Source organism: Zingiber officinale, chromosome 6A (assembly GCF_018446385.1).
Source record: "Zingiber officinale cultivar Zhangliang chromosome 6A, Zo_v1.1, whole genome shotgun sequence".
In the NCBI taxonomy this organism is placed as follows: domain Eukaryota; kingdom Viridiplantae; phylum Streptophyta; class Magnoliopsida; order Zingiberales; family Zingiberaceae; genus Zingiber; species Zingiber officinale.
The window spans coordinates 76,550,615-76,569,416 of record NC_055997.1 but is presented as its reverse complement, the minus strand read 5'-3'; the positions used below and the strand labels follow the sequence as shown (position 1 = coordinate 76,569,416).

Genomic DNA, 18,802 nt, shown 5'->3' with positions numbered 1-18,802 from the left:
GTGGTAAGAAAGTAGTTGGAAAGAGCATTTATTACTGCGATTTTATGTCCAGAGCTTCCTGGAAGTGTAGGGATATGCCAAATATTGTCAATAAGACAATTTTGGATGTGGTCAAGTCTGTCTTTGCCAACAAAGCGAAAATGATCTTCTGGTTGTGTGAAAAGTTGTAAATCTTGAGTGCCAAAACGCATGGTTTTGGTGGAAAAAGTACGAACTTTCCTTGGTCTATCCATCCTGTAAGGATTAAAAATGTTAATGTAACAATCTTGATAATGTATCTGCTAAAGAATTATTAACCCCTTTAATATGTTCCCATTGTATTTTAAGTCCTTTATTGATTATGGTATCTGTAAATTTTAACCAACGCTTTGTACTGAGAACTTTTCTGACTGTTTTAGTTTGTTGACTATATTTGACTATGGCTTCACAGTCTGTTCTAATAAGGATTTCTGGTTTGTTACAAATAAATAGTCTAAAAGCTTCTAAGCGATATCCTGCGCGCCCGTATAGTGCGCGACTGTGCGCGCGCAGAGGATATCAGGTTTTTGTTTTTTTTTTAAAAAAAAATTTGAATTAAAACAAATAATTAAATTATTTTTTAAAAATTTTATTTTTAGGGTTCAGGCTTTGTGTTATAGTATCAAAGTTATTATCTTTTAGATTTTACCTCTAGGATTTAGGCTTTGAGTTATAGTATTAAAGTTATTTAGGGTTCAAGCTTTGGGTTATAGTATCAAAGTTATTTTTTTTAGATTTTACCTCTAGGATTCAAGCTTTGGGTTATAGTATCAAAGCTATTTTTTTTTTAGATTTTACCTCTAGGGTTCAGGCTTTGGGTTATAGTATCAAAGTTATTTTTTTTTAGATTTTACCTCTGGGGTTCAGGCTTCCCAATTAGATTATAGTGTTTGGTTTTTTTAAAAAAATTAAATTAAATTAAATTAATTTAAGTATTTATTGAGTATTGTAATATGTTGAGTGGATATATTAATGTATTAGAAATTTATATCAAGAAATGTTAATTTTTTTTAATTGATTTTTTAATTTAAAATATTAAAAAAATCAAAAAATGAAAAAAAAAAAAAAAACAAACCTGTTGATATCCTGCACGGCGCGCACAGTCACGCACTGTGCGCGTCGCGCAGGATATCACGTATATATATATATATATATTACCATGCGGTACACATCCATGTGAATCGGTGCGGTGGATCAATCTACTGATCGATTCAGCTCCGCTGGATCGATCCAACAGGCGCGAGAAGATAAAGCGGGGTTGAATTGATCAGTGGATCGATTCAGCAGGCGTGAAAGATGAAGCAGACCAGAATAGGCTGCGACGATAGCTGACGCAGCGCTGCCGATTCTGGCTGCGATTCGGTCAGAATCCGATCGCGGTCGGATTCTGACCGGATCGTGATCGGATTCCAGCCAGATCGCGATCGGAATCAAGCCGTTTCGTGGCCAGAATCGGCAGCGCTGTGTCTGCTAGCGTCGTGACCGATTTTGGCCACGAAATGCCCAGATTCCGACCACCATCTGGCCGGAATTCGGTCGCGATCATATATATATATATATATATAAAACTTTAGATGGATTAATTAGAATTGAGGATTTTAAAAAAAAAACAAACTTAGAGTTATTTTTTTTATATTTTCTAATATTAAACACTAAATCTTTTATATATATATATATATATATATATATATATATATATATATATATATATATATATATATATATATATATATATATATAACTTTAGATGGATTAATTAGAATTGAGGATTTAAAAAAAAACAAACTTAGAGTTATTTTTTTTATATTTTCTAATATTAAACACTAAATCTTAAATTCCAAAAAAGAAATTAAAAAAATTAACATAAACAAAAAGTGGATCCAACGCCTTAATAACCCTTCTAAAGTCGATCTCACGAATATAGAAAAAGATAAATTTAAATACACGGAAAAAAATTTTCACGTGATTTGGCCTCGTCGAACACAACGGACGCATTCCATACTTTTCTGAGAATAGAATCCTGATAATCGGATGACTCACTGTATCTCTGTCTTTGCCGCTAATCGTGCCGGTGGCTTATCATACGTCGCCGTCGAAGATTTCTTTACATTTTCAATGAAAACGCGCAAATTAAAAGTCTCATTCTTGACCAGGAAAATAAAGGCACAATGCGAACCGACGGGACAGATTCCTGAAGAAAAATTTTCCAACGCCGCGATTTGGCTGTCAGTTTTCCATAGGGATCGGATCGCAAACTTTTATTTTTGTCTTTCTTCATTAAATTTTCTTCGCAAGAATATTTAGCCCCCATCGAATTACTCCTCTTCTTCTTCTTTTTCCTCCTTCTTCTCTGTTTCATTCTAATTGGGATTCAGCTTGGGTTGCACAGAGCTGCTGAATCGAAGCCATGGAATTCCAGAAGCTATCCGACAAGGCCATGGGAATCTTCGCTGATTTCTTCTGGTTCATCTTCACCAGTTCCTTGATTTGGGCGATCAGTTTCGCAGGCATGCATTTCTTGAGGTAAAGACGTGACGTGAAGTTTCTGCTACTTGCGGTTTAATTTTCTAGCTTTCTTGGATGCAAATTCTTTACTTTTTTTTTTGTTCCTTCTTTCTTTCTTTCCTGCTCTGTCTTCAGACCTAAGAAAGGAAGTGATTCTCAGAGTGCAATTGATTTGAGGAGGAAGGACGATGAGGTTAACAACGAAGAGGAAGAAGAGCCGCCGACGCTTTGTTTCAAGTTTCAGTATCAGTTTTCTGATCAACAACAGCAGCTGATCAAGCAGCAAGCGGTTGACGGCGAGACAACGCCGCCGCCGTCTGCCAACGCTAGGATTCACAACTACAGCTTCTTGTCCGGGAAAGATTTCACCGGGTTCGTCGAACAGCCGCCGGCGGCAAAAACTTATCGAGTTTTTCAGGATTCTTATCGAGATCCTCCTGACCATGCTTCCTTTAGCTCTTTATCATTGAAAGACTTCCCGCGGCGACGACGAAGTTCAACAGACCGGCGGCAGGGACAAATCGACGCCGCCGGCGAGAAGTTTCCGGCCGACAAGTCGACAAAGTCAGATTCTTTGAGAAGAACTAGTTCGGTTTCACCAAAATACTTTCGCCGACGGAGGAGTTCGAGTGTTAAGGCAGACAATTTTGCAGACGAAGTTGATCATGGAGATATCTATATTCATCCCAAGTTTTCCGGCTTCAATTCGGAAGCTGAATCCATTTCTGATGCTGATTCAGTGAAGGCTGAGAGCTTTGTGTCTTCGAAAGCTTCCCGAAAACCGTATGCAAGCAATCGAGCAAATTTATCAGTTGAATTTGGAAGAGTTTATCGAGGAAGGTTTATGTTCAATGAGTTTGCAGGATTGGATTCGGACACCGAAAGCTTTAGTGCAAGTGATGGTTATTCTGTCAAGGAGTTGCTTGTGGATTCAGATAGCAATGGCCTTTTCTCTGATACCGACTCCTCCGATGACCATGAACACAAAGCAAATTCAGCTAGATACAGTGGGAAATTTTTGGAAGCTATTAAAAGAGTTGAAAAACTACAATCACAGCTTACTCATAGCTATGATGCAGAATCTGTTGCCGCAAACGAGGAGTTCTCCAAGCAAACCATGTCGAAAGAGAATGAACCCGATGGAAAACTTGTTTGTGATGAGAAGGTTATGAATCAAGGCCCTGATGAATCAACAGGAGTTCAGAAATGTGAAGAATCAACACCACCAAATTTGAATGACAAAGGTGAAGTGAATCAAAACACTCGAAAAGGATATGATGATACTAGTAGCACCGGTGACACGGTTTCTGAAGCGTCGAGCGGATTTGATCTCTCCCCTCATCCTCTTTTGGAGACAATTTCAAGAACAGATGAAGAATTGGATGGACTAGAGAAAGAACTAAAGAAGGAAAAGGAAGTGCCATTAGTTGATGAATTGGATGATGATGAGTATGATGAGTTGGAGTCCCTTTGGGAACATGAGGATCTCATAGAGCAGCTAAAAATAGAACTGAAAAGGGTGAGGGCCGCCGGCCTGCCTTCGATCTCAGAGGAATCGGTAGCCCCGAAAATAGTTGAGGATCTGAAACCATGGAAGATTGGCAAAATTCAGCAAGAAGATCCTATAGAAGAGCTCCATAAGTTCCACAAAATTTATCGAGGGAGGATGTGGAAGCTCGACATCTTGAACTATCAGAAGATGAACACAATAGGTCAGTCCAATATGTCAAACATTTGAACACTTTTTTTTCCCTCTCTCTTTTTTTTTTTGAATCAAAAACAACATATTCGATAATGATAACGATAACTTCTCCCAGGATTTCTCAACCTCAAGGATCATGTTCATTCAAAGGGGCCTCAAAAGTCGGTCATTCCGGCCATCAAATCCGTCCTCCTGCAGAATCTATGGTCCTGTAATTTTCAAATGGATGTAGATCCATCTGACAAATTGATCAAGGAGGTGAAGAATGATTTGGAGCTTGTTGTTGTGGCACAAACATGCCTTTCATGGGAGTTCTTGCGTTGGCAGTATGAGAAGTCTAGAGAGTTACCGGAATTCGACCATCAGTACAATCATGTAGCCGATGAATTCCAACAATTCCAAGCGTTGCTGCAGAGGTTCATAGAGGATGAGCCTTTCCAAGGACCGAGATTACCGAATTATCTCAAGAGTCGATCTCTCGTTAAGAATCTCCTCCAAGTTCCGGTCATAAGAGGTAGGTAAATACAAGATGTTCATGTCGGTGTTTGATTCCATTCGGTCGCAAAATGAATCGAGGATATCGCTCACCGGGACTGATTTTCGACTTATTATGCTGCAGAGGATACCATGAAGGAGAAGATGGAGGATGAAAGCAAGGGGAATTTCATTGTTACAATTGAAACCCTTGAAGACATAATGGAGGAGTCCATTAGGATCTTTTGGGAATTTGTGAAGGCGGACAAGGATGAAACTCCAGGGTTTCTGAAGATGTTAATTGGATCTCATGCTGAACTTGAAGACCTTGCAGACTCCAAGCTCATGTCAGAGATCCAAATCAAGTTGGAAAAGGTAGTCTATCAATCTTCTTTATGTTAGAACAAAGAACATGATTATCCTTCTTACAAAAATCATCACATATAAAATTCTAGACATTTCACATTTAATCATTAAAAATTAATCAACAAATATGTGGAAATGTACCTGAATCAACAAATTGAGTGAGGCAATTCAAGCTTTCTTTCTATTTACCAAATCTGCAGACTTCTGATCTCCCCTTGATCCTATTTTTTAACTGTTCCATGTGTTCTGTGACTCAGAAAGAAAAGAGACTGAAAGACATTTTACGAACCGGGAATTGCCTTGTGAAGAAGTTCAAGAAGCCTAAAGAAGACAGATCGAATCAAGATCTCTTCTTCTCTCAAGTCGACCTGAAGCTGGTCGCAAGAGTGCTACGGATGTCGAAGATTACAACTCATCAGCTGGTGTGGTGTGATGCAAAGTTGAGCAACATCTGGTTTGTGGAAGCAAAAGTTTATAGGGAGCCTTCATTTTTGCTCTTCCCCTGCTGAGTTTGTCAATTTTGTTGTTGTAGTACATATAAATCTATACATGTAAATTTAGTAGAAATTAGGCCTACACAAAAATGAATGTATGTATAAACAGGATTAATGGTGAATCATTTTACACATGGTTGATTCATCCACAGAATTTTAAAGGTGGAGAAGTTGAATTCTTAGAATAAAATCATAGTCAGATATACTTTGTTTTGAGACTCAACTTAGGCCCAAGCTCGTGTTTAATATGACTTTATAATGAATTGTTAGTTTATGCTAACATTCTTTTGTGGTTCCTCTTTGCTGATTGTGAGTGAATCCTCCTTTAAGCATATCATTCAGTACATATACAAAAATCAAATCAAGAGGTTTTTGAAACATTGACAACAACAAATACACGTTTTTTTCTCTCGTGGGAAAAACAATAAACAATAAAACATCTGTAATTTGGAAGAAGGAAAAGAGGTGCAGATATATCGATAGATATACACACAGCTCAATAACCCTAAACCCCAAAATAATTAATGCCAAGAAATATGCTCGATCACTACGATCTCATGAAGTAATTACTTACTGTTTTAACGATATATCTCAATGTTTCTGGACGTCGACGACCCCAAACCACCGGGAGCAAGTGTAGACCGAGCAGAATGCTTGCAGAGCTGTGAGGAGGAGCAGGAGAATGGCGGCCACGAACGTCAAGAACTGCCATGAACCGAACACGTACTTCTTCATGAACCTTCCCGTCTTCACTCTCCACCTGCTGTTGTGGTACTTGTTCACGTCCTCGATGAGTTTGTCCATGAACGGCACCCTCGTCAGCCTCACCGAACGGCTCATCCCGTTCCACAGCGACGCCACCTGCCCGTCGCTCTTCATCCGGTTCGCCACCACCCTCTGTTCCCGGAGCAGCCGCACGTCCTCCTCGGTGTCGATGATGCCGTTCATCAGCTCGGTGTACCTGGTGAACACCAGGGGCCCCATCGCCGCCGACGCCTCGTACGCCACCAGATTCCGCAGGATGACCTCGGTGTTCACGTCCAAGCAGACGGCGGGGAGGTAGAACGTCGCCGTGTTCGTGTCGAACGCGATGGTCGACAAGTCGCCGGTGGTGGGAGAGAACTTCACGCCGGAGCTGACCAGATCCGTCACGGAGGGGATCATGATCTCCTCCACCAGAGGCGGCTTGTAACTGTTGCTGGAGCTGCTTCCGTTGATTAATGCTTGAGGGATCTGATCCCTATCTTGTCCTTGCAGCGCGGAACTGCAGAAGGACTCAAACGGTTGCTTCAGGATGGAGAAGCCAGGAAGGCTGGTGAGGATCTTCCAGGGAACCAGCGCCACCAGCTTGACTGGCCTTGAGGTCACGACGCCTCGGACGAACTGAATCGGGGCTACAGTGAGCCCTGATCCGATGCCCACCACGGCGTGGTACAGTTGTTTCATGTAGCCGCCATCGGAGCTGCCCCCTTTTCGCAGTTGCCCTTTCGACGGCGGCGGCGTCTCGTCGTTGACTTCGTCGATCTCGTTTTCTTCGGATTGGTCGTCGGACTGCGGGACGACGACGTAGTACAGAAGTTCCAGCAAGTGGGAGTGCTGCTTGAGGTCGATGCCGCAGGGGAAGATATCCAACAGCTTGAAGGGGCAGAGCTCCTTGAGCAAACCGCCTAGCATCTTGGCCAGCGTCTCGTCGGATGCCTCGGCGGACGGCGACTGCGACTCCAAGATGTTCCGCAGGAGGAAGAGGGGGATCTGGTTCTCCAGCATCATGATGTCGCGAAGAATGACGTTGTGGGCGGACTTCCTCCCCGTGTAGTCCACCAAATGCGACATCCTCGACGACAGTCGCCTCAAAGCTTTACCACCACCGTCCTCCACAGCGGCGTAGACTTGGAGGAACTCGAGCAAGAACGAGGCGTCCACCGCCATCATCCACGCCAAGGTCTCGCCGCTGAGATCGAGATACCGGTGGTAGTGGGCGCGGATCTTGTGCTCGAGCTTGGTGAATTGCTGGACGAGGTGGTGGAGCTTGATGGTATGGAACTGCTTCTTGGTGCGCCGGACAGCAGCGAGCTTGTAGCGCTCCATCTCGTACAATTCGGGTCGCCAGTGGTGGTAGGGGCCGAGGGCGATGAGCTGGGGTATGTATGCCTCCGGCTTCGTCACCTGCAGGCTCTTGGGGACGTTGAACACCGACACCGGGATGCCGACGTCGTCGCTGTCGTCGACGTCCTCCAGCGAGTGCCGAATCTGTATCACCCACCGGAGTTCGTCGAACACAGGATTGTTAACGTGGTGAGAGTTTGGACTCGGACTGGAATTCTGCTGCTGCTGCTGCTGGCCATTGATAGACGCCATGCTAGAGCTCGATCTGTAGACCAATTCGCTCGCACCTATACGAGACACATGATGCAGCTCATGATCCCTTGTAATCTCCTACACACACAATAATGAGGGCCGATGGAGCTAGGGATTGAGCGCTGTGATTCAGTTTTCTCTTGGACCAGCGACAGACTTTAACAACCCTCATTGATTTTTTTTTTTCAAATTTTAATTGGCAGGTATCCCAATTTAGATCGGCCATCCATTAAAAAAATATATATTCAATAATTCACCAAAATTAAGACTCTAATACTCCGATACTTAAATAATTGAAGAGGCACTGCACCATCTGCCCGGGGACTCATTGACTCTTTAATTATAGAATAATGAATTGTTAGTGGTCAGCAATGATGTTGGATGGACATCGTGATCCACGTGTAGATATTATTGCAACTTATATCTAAACATTGTTACAATTAGAGGATATGGTCTCACAATTCAATAATTAACCAAAAAACAAGGAGGCAAAAAAAGGTTGATCGGTCAACCTTTTAAAAAGCAAAATGATTGGATAGCTACGGTGAAAAGTATATTGTCGGACCTGGACCCAGTTGGACGGGAAAAAAACAAATCAGAATTAACCTCACTCTATCACAGGACAAAAACATGGCAAATTTGAACTAAATAATGACATTAAATCTAGTATATGAAATGCTACCACCCAAACTAGAAAAATGGAACGCTGGAAACACGCAGAAAATAAAAATATCTAAAGTAGCTGGTCACACCAATCGAAACTGCAAATTGTTCAAGTCGTCTTCCTTTTTTTTTTAAATAAATAAATTAATCTATTAACTTTTTGAATGACTAATGGCAGATAAATTCCAGTAACTTGTAATAGTTTATGCTCCTGATGTTAAGCCTCAGGACCAACAAAAGACAAATACGCAAGATACATAGGTCGCTTCTTGATTATGATACACTGATCTAAAATTTTCTTCACATAAAACATAAGACCTGTTTCTTATATTCAATGTTCTAACATAAGCATGAGAAGAGCAAACTGATGCTTCTAAGAGAAACGGTGTATTGTCTACACAACCTTCATCTTCATCAATCAGAAACATTCATATATAAAATAAAGGATAACTGATGTATTACCCAGAAAGCCGAAGCATAGACTAACAGCCACAATACCTGTGTCACCGTGTAATGAATGCTGTAGAGTTCTTGGAAAACTAAGGCAGACTCAATGTCACCATTCTGAAATGCGTGACCACATGGCCTACATGACCCTGATGTAGAGAAATGGCTAAACCTGTTTGAAAATGAATGTAACCTAAAAGCAGGGTAAAAGATGAGCCTTAATGTACCTCCAGATAAAGTAAGTCTATTTCCTTGTTCCACCATGAACGTACATTTTTGCAGAGTTCAGGATGTGAAATGTTCAATAATTTAGCATACCAAAAACATATAGGAAAGTAAGTTAGGCAAGTAGACATAATATAGGAATTAGTTTCATAATAGAACTGCAAAAGCAGCGATCCGCATTAAAATTCAAATAACAGCAAGCATTTACCAAGAGGTACAGTATACAACAATAAGAAACTTTGACAGCCACAAAGGGTGGAAAAAAAGGTGATTTGAACTGGAGAATGCTACAAAGAGGATCTCTGCACTAAAGCCTGATAACTGCTCTGCAATTCAAGTTTAATCCAGTGGCCTTGTCCCCAGAACATGTAAAGAAACTGTTTGAGGCGAGAATCATATATTATAGCCAAACATATACTTTTTTTAATTAATATATAAAATATGCAGTCAAACCTTCACGAGATGAGATGATTTTGTTTCAGTATCTATGACCATCATCAAATATTGTCGAGTCCTCTCCCCATGGATTATACTCTTTTTCTGCATAAGATTGTTGCTGAGCGTGCACCTCCTCTAAAATTGTCCGACGAGTTTTAGGCTCCCTTTGGTACTGCAAACAACAGTTCCAAGTCATTAGTAACTTGGAGCTGCTGACGAAAAATTCAATATATTGTTAAGTAAAACATATAGATCATGTTTTTCAAATGAAAATCACATTGTTCGGACAAATATTAGACATCATCACTGAACCCCAAAGGAACCAGAAGGTGAAAATATGATGAAATTGCATCCTCCATTCTTCAAGTTTATCTGTGCAGAAAGTAAGATGGGAAATTGTTTCTGCCATCAAATGAGAGCATTTGTAGAAATGCCATCAAAGCATGTGGCAAAAGACGATTCGCTCGCCCCCAGCGCCCCTGCCAACCCGTCCTTAGACCAACACGGAGGAGGTAAATCACAGATAACTATTAGCCATTAGTATAGATGGCCAAGGCATGGGGATAAGCATGCTCGGACACGCCGAGTTTCGAGAAATGCCATCAAAGCATACAACATACAGAGAGAGAGAGAGAGAGAGAGAGAGAATGGAAAATTTACCAAAAGCCATTAGAAACCAGAGGAAATAGTTGGAGAAATTTCATAACAAAAATGGGGCATATGAATGATGTACTAAACCTACTGATGCTGATGTTAGGATGCAAAAGCATAGAGCACATGTATAAAGGCTATCACTTAGTACAGATAATCACTGTGCTGGTTAGTATAGTAATACAGGTGAAATCAATTCAAGAATAACAAAAGCACAAGGTATAGACATGGTTTAAAATTTTGAACTGTATCGGAATTTTGGTTTATGACCGGAATGATACAATTTCGGTACCATATCGTTCCATGCCGATATGATTTCAATATTTTTTAAATATAAAAATGTGGGATTGTAGCATGTCTACAGGGTCGTGGGGTCACCGGGGGGCACCGAAATCCGGCCCCGCAAAGATCGACGCGGGATCGCAACAGCCTCCATGACCCCACGGAGGTCGTCGTGGGATCGTGGCTGTTTCTGCAGCCTGCGGTGCCAGTACCGATGCCAGACAGCACCCCCGAATGGCAAATTTCGTATGTTTTCGCCCGACACGATACAAAATTTTAAACCATGGGTATAGATTTGCTTAACATTTGAAATACAACATACATCACTCCCCAGGATCTATCCTACTGCAAACACTACAACCAAAATCTCATTATATGATGAACAGCTCCACAAGATTATAGATGTGAGTTAGCTCTGGCATGTCCAGTAAAACATATGAGGAAGGACTATAACAATGTTATAGCATGAGCTTACCTTGCTGATTAGAGTCTCAAATGCTTTTGGTCCATTCTCTTCAATATATTTCTTTGCTGCTGATAATATATCTTCTGGTTTACGAATTATGTCCTCCTTTCTTGGTATATACCAGATGTTTACTGTCTGCCGATTGACTAATAATGGCCTCACAAAATGTTGATAAACATATGCAGCACCATTAAAGTAGGGCAAGACCAACCAGCAGCTAAAGAACAGTTTTGCATACGACCAAATGGGGAACCTACACCAGACAGTATGCATTGAAGAAATTTGAATAAGAAATTTGAATATTACAACTGTTACATGAATAGAGTTCAATAGAAGGACAACTGGGAAGATACATATAGCTGATCCTAAAAAATTATGACTAGCATGATTACCTTGTAAAGGTTAGTCAACAAAAGAAGAGAGAAAATAAGCTGCATTTCCTCTAGTAACCCACATAATTTGTGCAAAAACAATATCCTGACCAAAGCTCCCATCATATTTTTTTTTTGTTAAAGACAATTAGTTGTGTTTATTGTTGCTAGTATTAAATATCAACCAATCTCGAAGAGCAATGGGACCAGGAAAGTAATATAAGCACTTTCCCAAAATGAAGAGAAAATGCACTCTTCGTACCCACCCCTAACTGTTTGTTTCCCAAAATGTCATTCTAGACTATTTTTCCCTGTAATACTCCTGGTTTTCTCTCAAAAAGGTAGCAGAAGCTAATTTCCAAATCACAACAAGATTTAGAGTAAAATTAATAATTTTAGACACCTGAAATCTTAAAATGTACAACTTGGGGTGTTCCAAAGCTAAATATTGGATAAATTCATAATTTTCACAGTATAAGTTATTTACAAATCAACTTCCATTGTAGAAATTGTCACAGAATGGGTAAAGGTGCACAAGTAAAGATAGGATAAAAAAATATCAATTTTTGACACTCAAAATGCCTAAGATGTTAAATTTGAAGTGTCTCAAAGCTAAACATGGGATAAATTTATGATTTTCATAACACAAATTGTCTTGCAAATCAACTTGCATTGTAATGATATAGAAAGTGCTGCAAGCTAATTTGACAATCAGCTTAGGACAAAATTTGGAGTCAAAAATTAAATTTCTCAACATCTTAGAGCAAGATTTAGAGTCAGAAAGTATATTTCTCAATACCTGGAAGTCTAAAATGTTCATCTTGAGACATCTCAGAGTTCAAAATGAGATCAATTTGTGTTTTTTAGAGTGAAAGCTGATTTACAAATTAGATAACAACACCTTTTGGAGGGGAAATGAGGGGTATTGTGGGGAAAATAGATCTGAGGCACCTTTTGGGAAAGAGTAATTATAGGGGCACGTTTTGTGAAAAATAATCAATCAATATTAACAGATTAGGGAATTTGCACTTTCAGTAATTCAAATGTTACTACTAGAATTCTATCCAAGCAGCATGCAATCGGATTACCATAAGATGGATATGGGGCATGAGGACAACTATGCAGAAATATGCATGAGCATAAATGTATAAACAGAACCAACAGGGGTAACAACGTGACTATTAGTGTGACCCAATAGAGAAAAACGGCATTGCAATGGAGACAAAACAAGATAACAATCCAATCAGGAGAACCACACTGCTCTCTTCTCACCCCTCCTAGTGCGAATGATCAACTTAAGGAAGAGAAAGATGGAGACAATTTATAACCACGGCGATAAGTAAACGCATACCGAATACCATGGACTTGTGAAGGGACACAGTTGATCATGTGAACCAGTTCATCAAGGTTGTTTGAGATAAAAGATGTGGAATAAAAACCATGTTTATTCTGTCAGAAGCATACAGAATCAGTAGGCTGTCAATAAGGAAGTACAAGCATCTATTCTGAATACATAACATATTGAGGTGTGCCATCTAAAATTCACTCTCACAAGCCCAGTCTCTCTCTCTCTTCTTCTTGTTCTTGTACTAATTTATACTTCCGCACCATAGGGAAGCACAAGGGACCAAGGTATAAAATCTCGACCTGTGCCGAGGTTTAGACCAAGACCGGAACGATACGATTTCGGTATTGTATCGTGTCGTACCAATACGGTTTCAGTATTTTTTTATTTATTTACCGTTGTGCCAAGGCTTCCCTTCAGTATTTTTTTATTTATATATAGTAATTATTAGATAAATATGTTTATGATGTATAATTTAAAAATAAGTTATATATTGATTTTATATAAATTCTCAATTATTGGACAACTTAATACGGTTAGAAAAAACAACTAAATATAATTTTATTTAAAAAAAATTAATTTATCAATAACTTGAATTAAAAGTGATACATCATAATATGTTACCTTACTAATACCAAAAACAGTGGCATAAATCAGATAGAAGCATTGGTTCTTGCAACATTCTACTTAGGTCAACTCTATAATTCTCCAAGGCCAAGATTAAATAATCATCCCATGACATGCAATATTGATATTGATTTCTCCACATGCCCATCAACTTGTCTCGATTTATCACTATAGGTTGCACCACTTAAATAGTAAAACAGTAAAAATAATAATAATAATATCAAAATATAAATCTAATTTATTTTTTTAAAAATTAGATTTTTTTTAAAATTTTTAAATAAAATTTAAAATAATAAAAACAATTTTCAGAATATTAATTAATCAAATTTATTTAATTTTTAATTTTAAATATATTTTTTATATTTTATTGGTATAATTTAATTATGATTTATAAAAGCCTCTTCAAAATATCACGCATAAGTTGGGAAATGTTTGAATAAATTAAACCACTTTGAATTTTCTTTCGCCATTTTCACCAAACAGAAATGCGAGCACCTTGCAGACGCATGGCGTCGAAGGCGTCTCGCGACGCCAAAGACGCTTGGTGATGCCTACGAAGGCTCCAAAGGCCTTCGGTGACACTTCCGACAGCGCCAGAGGCTTCCTGCGACGCCTCCGATGCTGCCTGCAACGCCACAATGGAGAGGGATTAGAGGCACCTTCAGGATGCTTGGTCCCGCAACACTTCCAGCGGCACTGGAGGAGTCCCGTGACATCTCCGACGCCTCCGACGCCTCCGATATGGCACCTCCACTTGTTTAGGTCAAATTCTGCTTCCTCCACCATCGTCGCTACTTATTCCTTCTGTTGTCTGTCGCATGACACACAAAATTATCCCGCATCCTGTGCCAGTTTCGCTCCGGTGGCGGAACGGTAAAATCCATTGTGGCACGGAAAGGTAATTTAACCGTTGCAAGGGACATAGGATAAGGTTGACTGATCCTCCCAACCCTTCAAAAGATTCCTTCCTAAGTTCTCTTAGAACACAACACTGTTCGGTTTGATCCCAAGTCAAGCACCTGATCTTTCTTTTACCGATTCATCATACTTCTATTAAGATATACACACACTATCGGTTATCTTTTGCATGTCTATATAGTCTAGACTACTCAATAAACATGTTGTAGGCTGGACGATTAAATATTAACACAATATGTAACTATATGGGCACATATGACCACATTTGATGCAGTTAATAATTGCACAATGGTAAGTGGCAAGATTTACCACTTAAAACAGAGGATAGTGAGATGTAATAATTCTGTAGAAGAAGTGGACAAGCAAAAGCAGGGAGTTATGAGCAGTATAAATTGAGCAGGAAAAAAGAATATAACTCACCATTCTATAACCCTTGCAAAAGTAAGTTCAAACAGTGTAATGAATGAGTACAACACCCAATAAGTGAGCCACTGTTGGTCATCAGTAGATGATTTGGTTTCTATTGCTTTGATGGATGCATACCTGTCAAGATTAAGCAGATGAATGTTCAAATGAATGAGCATAAAGAAAGATAAGAGAAAACTGTGTATCAGGTTATAGTTTCCACTTACAATGGATACACAAGAGTAACCACTGGCCTGAAAACCATAATTAGAAAAAGAATTTAAATTTAACAATTAGAAATAATGCATTAACTACAAATGTCAAGAAAAAGAATAATAGTGCTCCAATCAAGAATAAAGAAGTTAACATTTAAGATTTTGACCTTTAGATACTAATTGATAATGCTTCTCAGTTGAAAAAGTCTTAACTAGAGCTTATTTAAATAAACAGGGTAGGAAAAAAAAAACATGGGTAGACGTTACATCCCATACTGATTACACTTCATAGAGAGTTCAGCATTTAGAATCATAAAAGTTCAGCCATTTTTTTTCAAGATAGACCACAAATTGCAGAGTTACAACAACAGCAAAGAATTTCTCTTTAAATCATTAGAAAAACTGTTTTTAAAAAACCCCTGAAGTATCACTATTCATAAAGCAAGGATACAGACAAGGGGCATGGAAGGGAAGTGAGACATCTATTCTAAGAAGCTAATTTAGATAATACACAGACACAAAAGATTCCATGTTAGGCTTCACTTGCAAAATCTAAGCAGCCAAACAATTAGCATGCAGGTGCTAAACAGGAAACAGAATAGAAGGGGAAAAAAAATCATATTCAAAATAAACAACTCCTAACTAAAATAATTCTTGTTTAACTTGTGTTGTTGTCATTCTTCTTGTATTGATGTCAGATAATATAGTTTAATGTGTTCATATTAATGATGTACATTAAAATTTAGTTCAAATTATAGATATCAAATAGAGTTTTAAAAATATTTTAACTAAATTGTAGGATCTCAATCCTAAAAACTTTGCTCTTAGGTATATAGGATCATATAAGAAGTTTGTTAGAGGAAAAATAAAGATGTGTGGATAGTGACTGTAAGAAATATTATAATAGCCAATTGTTTGATAGGTTGCATTAATATATCATTCATGCTTTATAATAATGTAGGAGATAAGAGTGTCTAGTACCCAAATATATACATGTTCACTCTCAGGCTCAGTCCATGTGGCATCCCCTTAACCACCACACCACCCCGAGGGGACTTTTTCAGGCTCAGTCCAGATTTGTTGACAGGAGGCTCAAAAAAATTATTATGGTTAGGTTAGAAGAAAAGAATTAATGGATTAGAAACAATCTAGTAACTTAATACCATTAATTTCTAATGATATTAAGAAATTGTTAATGTTGTGTTTCCTCGAGGAGGAGGAAATAGGGGAGAAAGTAGAAAGCTGGGAAAAAAAAAGAATAAAATTATATTATTTCCATATTCTCACGTCCGCTCATCTTTGTTCTTTAATGGAACCAAAAGGAAATAACACACACGTTTACTTGTGTTAGATTTATTAAAGGATCAAACTTTTCTCCCTTAACTTCTGCTTGATTTGGGCAGATATAAAATGAAAGATATGGATAAAACTAAATTCCTTCCCCTCCAATTCGTGTCTTCCAATAAAACAAGAGAAGCTGACAATATTATTTATTTATTTATTTATTTATTGTTTCCTTTACTCTCCTACTCAGTTAAAGCAAGTAATCAAGAAGAACTTGAGGACACGAGATCACGATCAAGTTTCACGTCGCCATAAAAGATTATTATAATTTGTTAATTAAAAGTTATACATCAAACAAGAATAAAGGCAATATCATAAACAGTTAGGTCAAAGAAGTATATAATTTCCTAGCAACAAGCGAGTAACAAAAGAAACAGGAAAGTTCCAAAGTAACAAGGAATTGGGCAACATTAATTTCCCGGCTTTAAGACGATAGACAGATTACTAGCAGATGTCAATAGACACAGTCTCCCCGATGATGGAAGAAAAATTCAATTGCGGAAAATCTAAGGCATTGCGACGATGGAGATCCCTGAAATGTACAATACTACGAGGAGTCGAAATGCATTTAGACCATGTTTACGGCAGAACATGGACGAATCGGTCCTATTCCAACAGAAGTGCTACGAACATGGTGAGTACAGATGCTTACCCAGCAAGAACATCGAAGTTTTTTGCGACTACCTTGAGGAAAGATCCCGATCCCATTCTCTTCTGCTACGCGGTGCGGTGGCTTCTTCGCTCTAACCTACCTACTCTTTCCCGGGGGAGGGTCGATGATGATAAAAGAGTTGCCGGAAGAGTGTGGAATGATGCCGTTCCGCATAGAGAAGATTCTACGACCTACAGATCGTCCGTCCGTCACCGCCGGATATCGTCGGTCTAGATCGTCTAGCTGGGATCGAATAAGGTTGGGTTGACCGGATCTTGACCTAGGGTTTTCGGATCTTACTATTTCTTTGTGTTGTGCGACTTTGCCAGTTGAAAAATAACCCAATAATTTTAACATCCAAGTTTGATCAGCTTTTATATATATATATATATATATATATATATATATATATATAAAATGTACCTTGTTTTCTTTGTGGTTATTATCCTTCTATAGACAAAAGAGGAAGATGTACTTTGTGTAAACAATAATGTTGTATAATTTACCTAGAGCAAAATTTTGATATTTCTATACCAACATCTATAAGTTCAGGATCCCCAAGAAATCTACTTCTTGAGACAAGAATTGCAGTCTTAGAAACCAGACTTAACAACCTAGAAAATGAAATAAATTTAATCAGGCCAAAAGACCAGTCACATAAGATACATCAAGTAGATAAAGGTAAAGAAATAATAGTCATTGAATCTTAACAAAACTTAGACATGGTATTTATTAAAACACCCAGTGTTTGTAATACCGGTCGTACAATGGACATTCGTGTCCGCTGTTTGGCTAATATTCATGGTCATGAATTTACACTTCATGTCTTTCTAGATAGTGGAGCTACTAACTCCACAATTGATGAAAAAATCCTTCTAGCAGTTCTGCCCTCTTCCTTCATCAAGACTGCTACTCATCCAATGATAAGTACTCAATTTAATGGTCAAACCCTAACCAGTACGAAATTTGTTACAAATATACACCTCCGCTTTTATAATAACTGTGACACTTTTAGTCCACCCCTATCATTATCTAAACTTTGGATAAAACTATTACTACACTCAGATATTCACTTAATACTAGAACTCAATTTTCTTGTCCAACTCGACCGTGCTCTCCTGTTGACTAAAGATTATGCTTTTTTTCTCTCTACCCCTATTGTATCCCCTATTGTCTCTGACTATTCAGCATCAGTACAAAAATATGGACATACTCCTCAAAATATCCCTGCCTCATCAGCACTACCTCCACCTAAAGTAGTACCTCCCAAAACACATAGTCAAACAATTTGTAATTGCAAAAACCAAAATACGTGTAAAGGCTCCTTCCTGCCTAATACACAACAACCCATTTATAACCTAACTTTCCAAGAATTTCAAAAGGATAACATTTTTGATAACTTATTAGATGAGGATCTTTTTAATTCTCTAGAAATACCAAAAGACTTTTTAGCACCAAAAACATTAATCCAGTTTATTTCAAAACAAGAAAATCTAGATGATATAATTTCTAGATTAGAAAAGCTAGAAATTATAGGAGACAACCCCACTAAATATTGGGATAGAGATAAAATATATTGCCACTTATCAATAATAAACCCAGACTTAACTATAAAAGCACAAGAATTGCAATATACAAACTGGGAAGCCAAAGAATGTAAAAATCACATTCAACAATTATTAAAACATAGGGTCATCCAACGTTCTACTTCTAGACATAGAAGCTCTGCCTTCATAGTAAACAAACGATCTGAACAAAAAAGAGGACAATCCCGAATGGTTTTCAATTATAAAAGGCTTAATGATAACTGTCAAGAAGATAGATATAGAATCCCAG

The 18,802-nt window shown here is 38.5% G+C and overlaps 3 protein-coding genes across 6 annotated transcripts; 1 reads left to right on the top strand and 2 right to left on the bottom strand.

Annotated features, from left to right (window-relative positions):
• Window positions 1–2,116: 2,116 nt before the first annotated feature.
• Window positions 2,117–5,764, top strand: LOC121996622. 2 transcript variants are annotated; one of them, XM_042550641.1, is made up of 6 exons: window positions 2,117–2,243; window positions 2,408–2,541; window positions 2,659–4,235; window positions 4,341–4,739; window positions 4,845–5,074; window positions 5,323–5,764. In XM_042550641.1, exons 2-6 carry the CDS (start codon window positions 2,426–2,428, stop codon window positions 5,572–5,574), a joined length of 2,574 nt encoding a protein of 857 aa, XP_042406575.1. In that variant the 5' UTR covers window positions 2,117–2,243; window positions 2,408–2,425; the 3' UTR covers window positions 5,575–5,764. The 2 variants fall into 2 exon arrangements, with proteins under 2 accessions (XP_042406575.1, XP_042406574.1); XM_042550640.1 differs by lacking the exon at window positions 2,117–2,243 and having other exon boundaries at window positions 2,263–2,541.
• Window positions 5,765–5,915: 151 nt separating this feature from the next.
• On the bottom strand, window positions 5,916–9,390 carry LOC121996624 (putative UPF0481 protein At3g02645). Its single transcript, XM_042550642.1, has 2 exons — window positions 9,255–9,390; window positions 5,916–9,176 (listed from the first exon to the last, which is right to left on the bottom strand). Exon 2 carries the CDS (start codon window positions 7,915–7,917, stop codon window positions 6,151–6,153), a length of 1,767 nt encoding a protein of 588 aa, XP_042406576.1. The 5' UTR covers window positions 7,918–9,176; window positions 9,255–9,390; the 3' UTR covers window positions 5,916–6,150.
• Window positions 9,383–17,105, bottom strand: LOC121996625 (HVA22-like protein a). 3 transcript variants are annotated; one of them, XM_042550643.1, is made up of 6 exons: window positions 16,967–17,101; window positions 14,983–15,009; window positions 14,771–14,893; window positions 11,099–11,342; window positions 9,706–9,862; window positions 9,383–9,629 (listed from the first exon to the last, which is right to left on the bottom strand). In XM_042550643.1, exons 1-5 carry the CDS (start codon window positions 17,020–17,022, stop codon window positions 9,731–9,733), a joined length of 582 nt encoding a protein of 193 aa, XP_042406577.1. In that variant the 5' UTR covers window positions 17,023–17,101; the 3' UTR covers window positions 9,383–9,629; window positions 9,706–9,730. The 3 variants fall into 3 exon arrangements, with proteins under 3 accessions (XP_042406577.1, XP_042406578.1, XP_042406580.1); XM_042550644.1 differs by lacking the exon at window positions 14,983–15,009 and having other exon boundaries at window positions 16,967–17,102; XM_042550646.1 differs by lacking the exon at window positions 9,383–9,629 and having other exon boundaries at window positions 9,803–9,899; window positions 16,967–17,105.
• Between the last annotated feature and the right edge of the window lie 1,697 nt (window positions 17,106–18,802).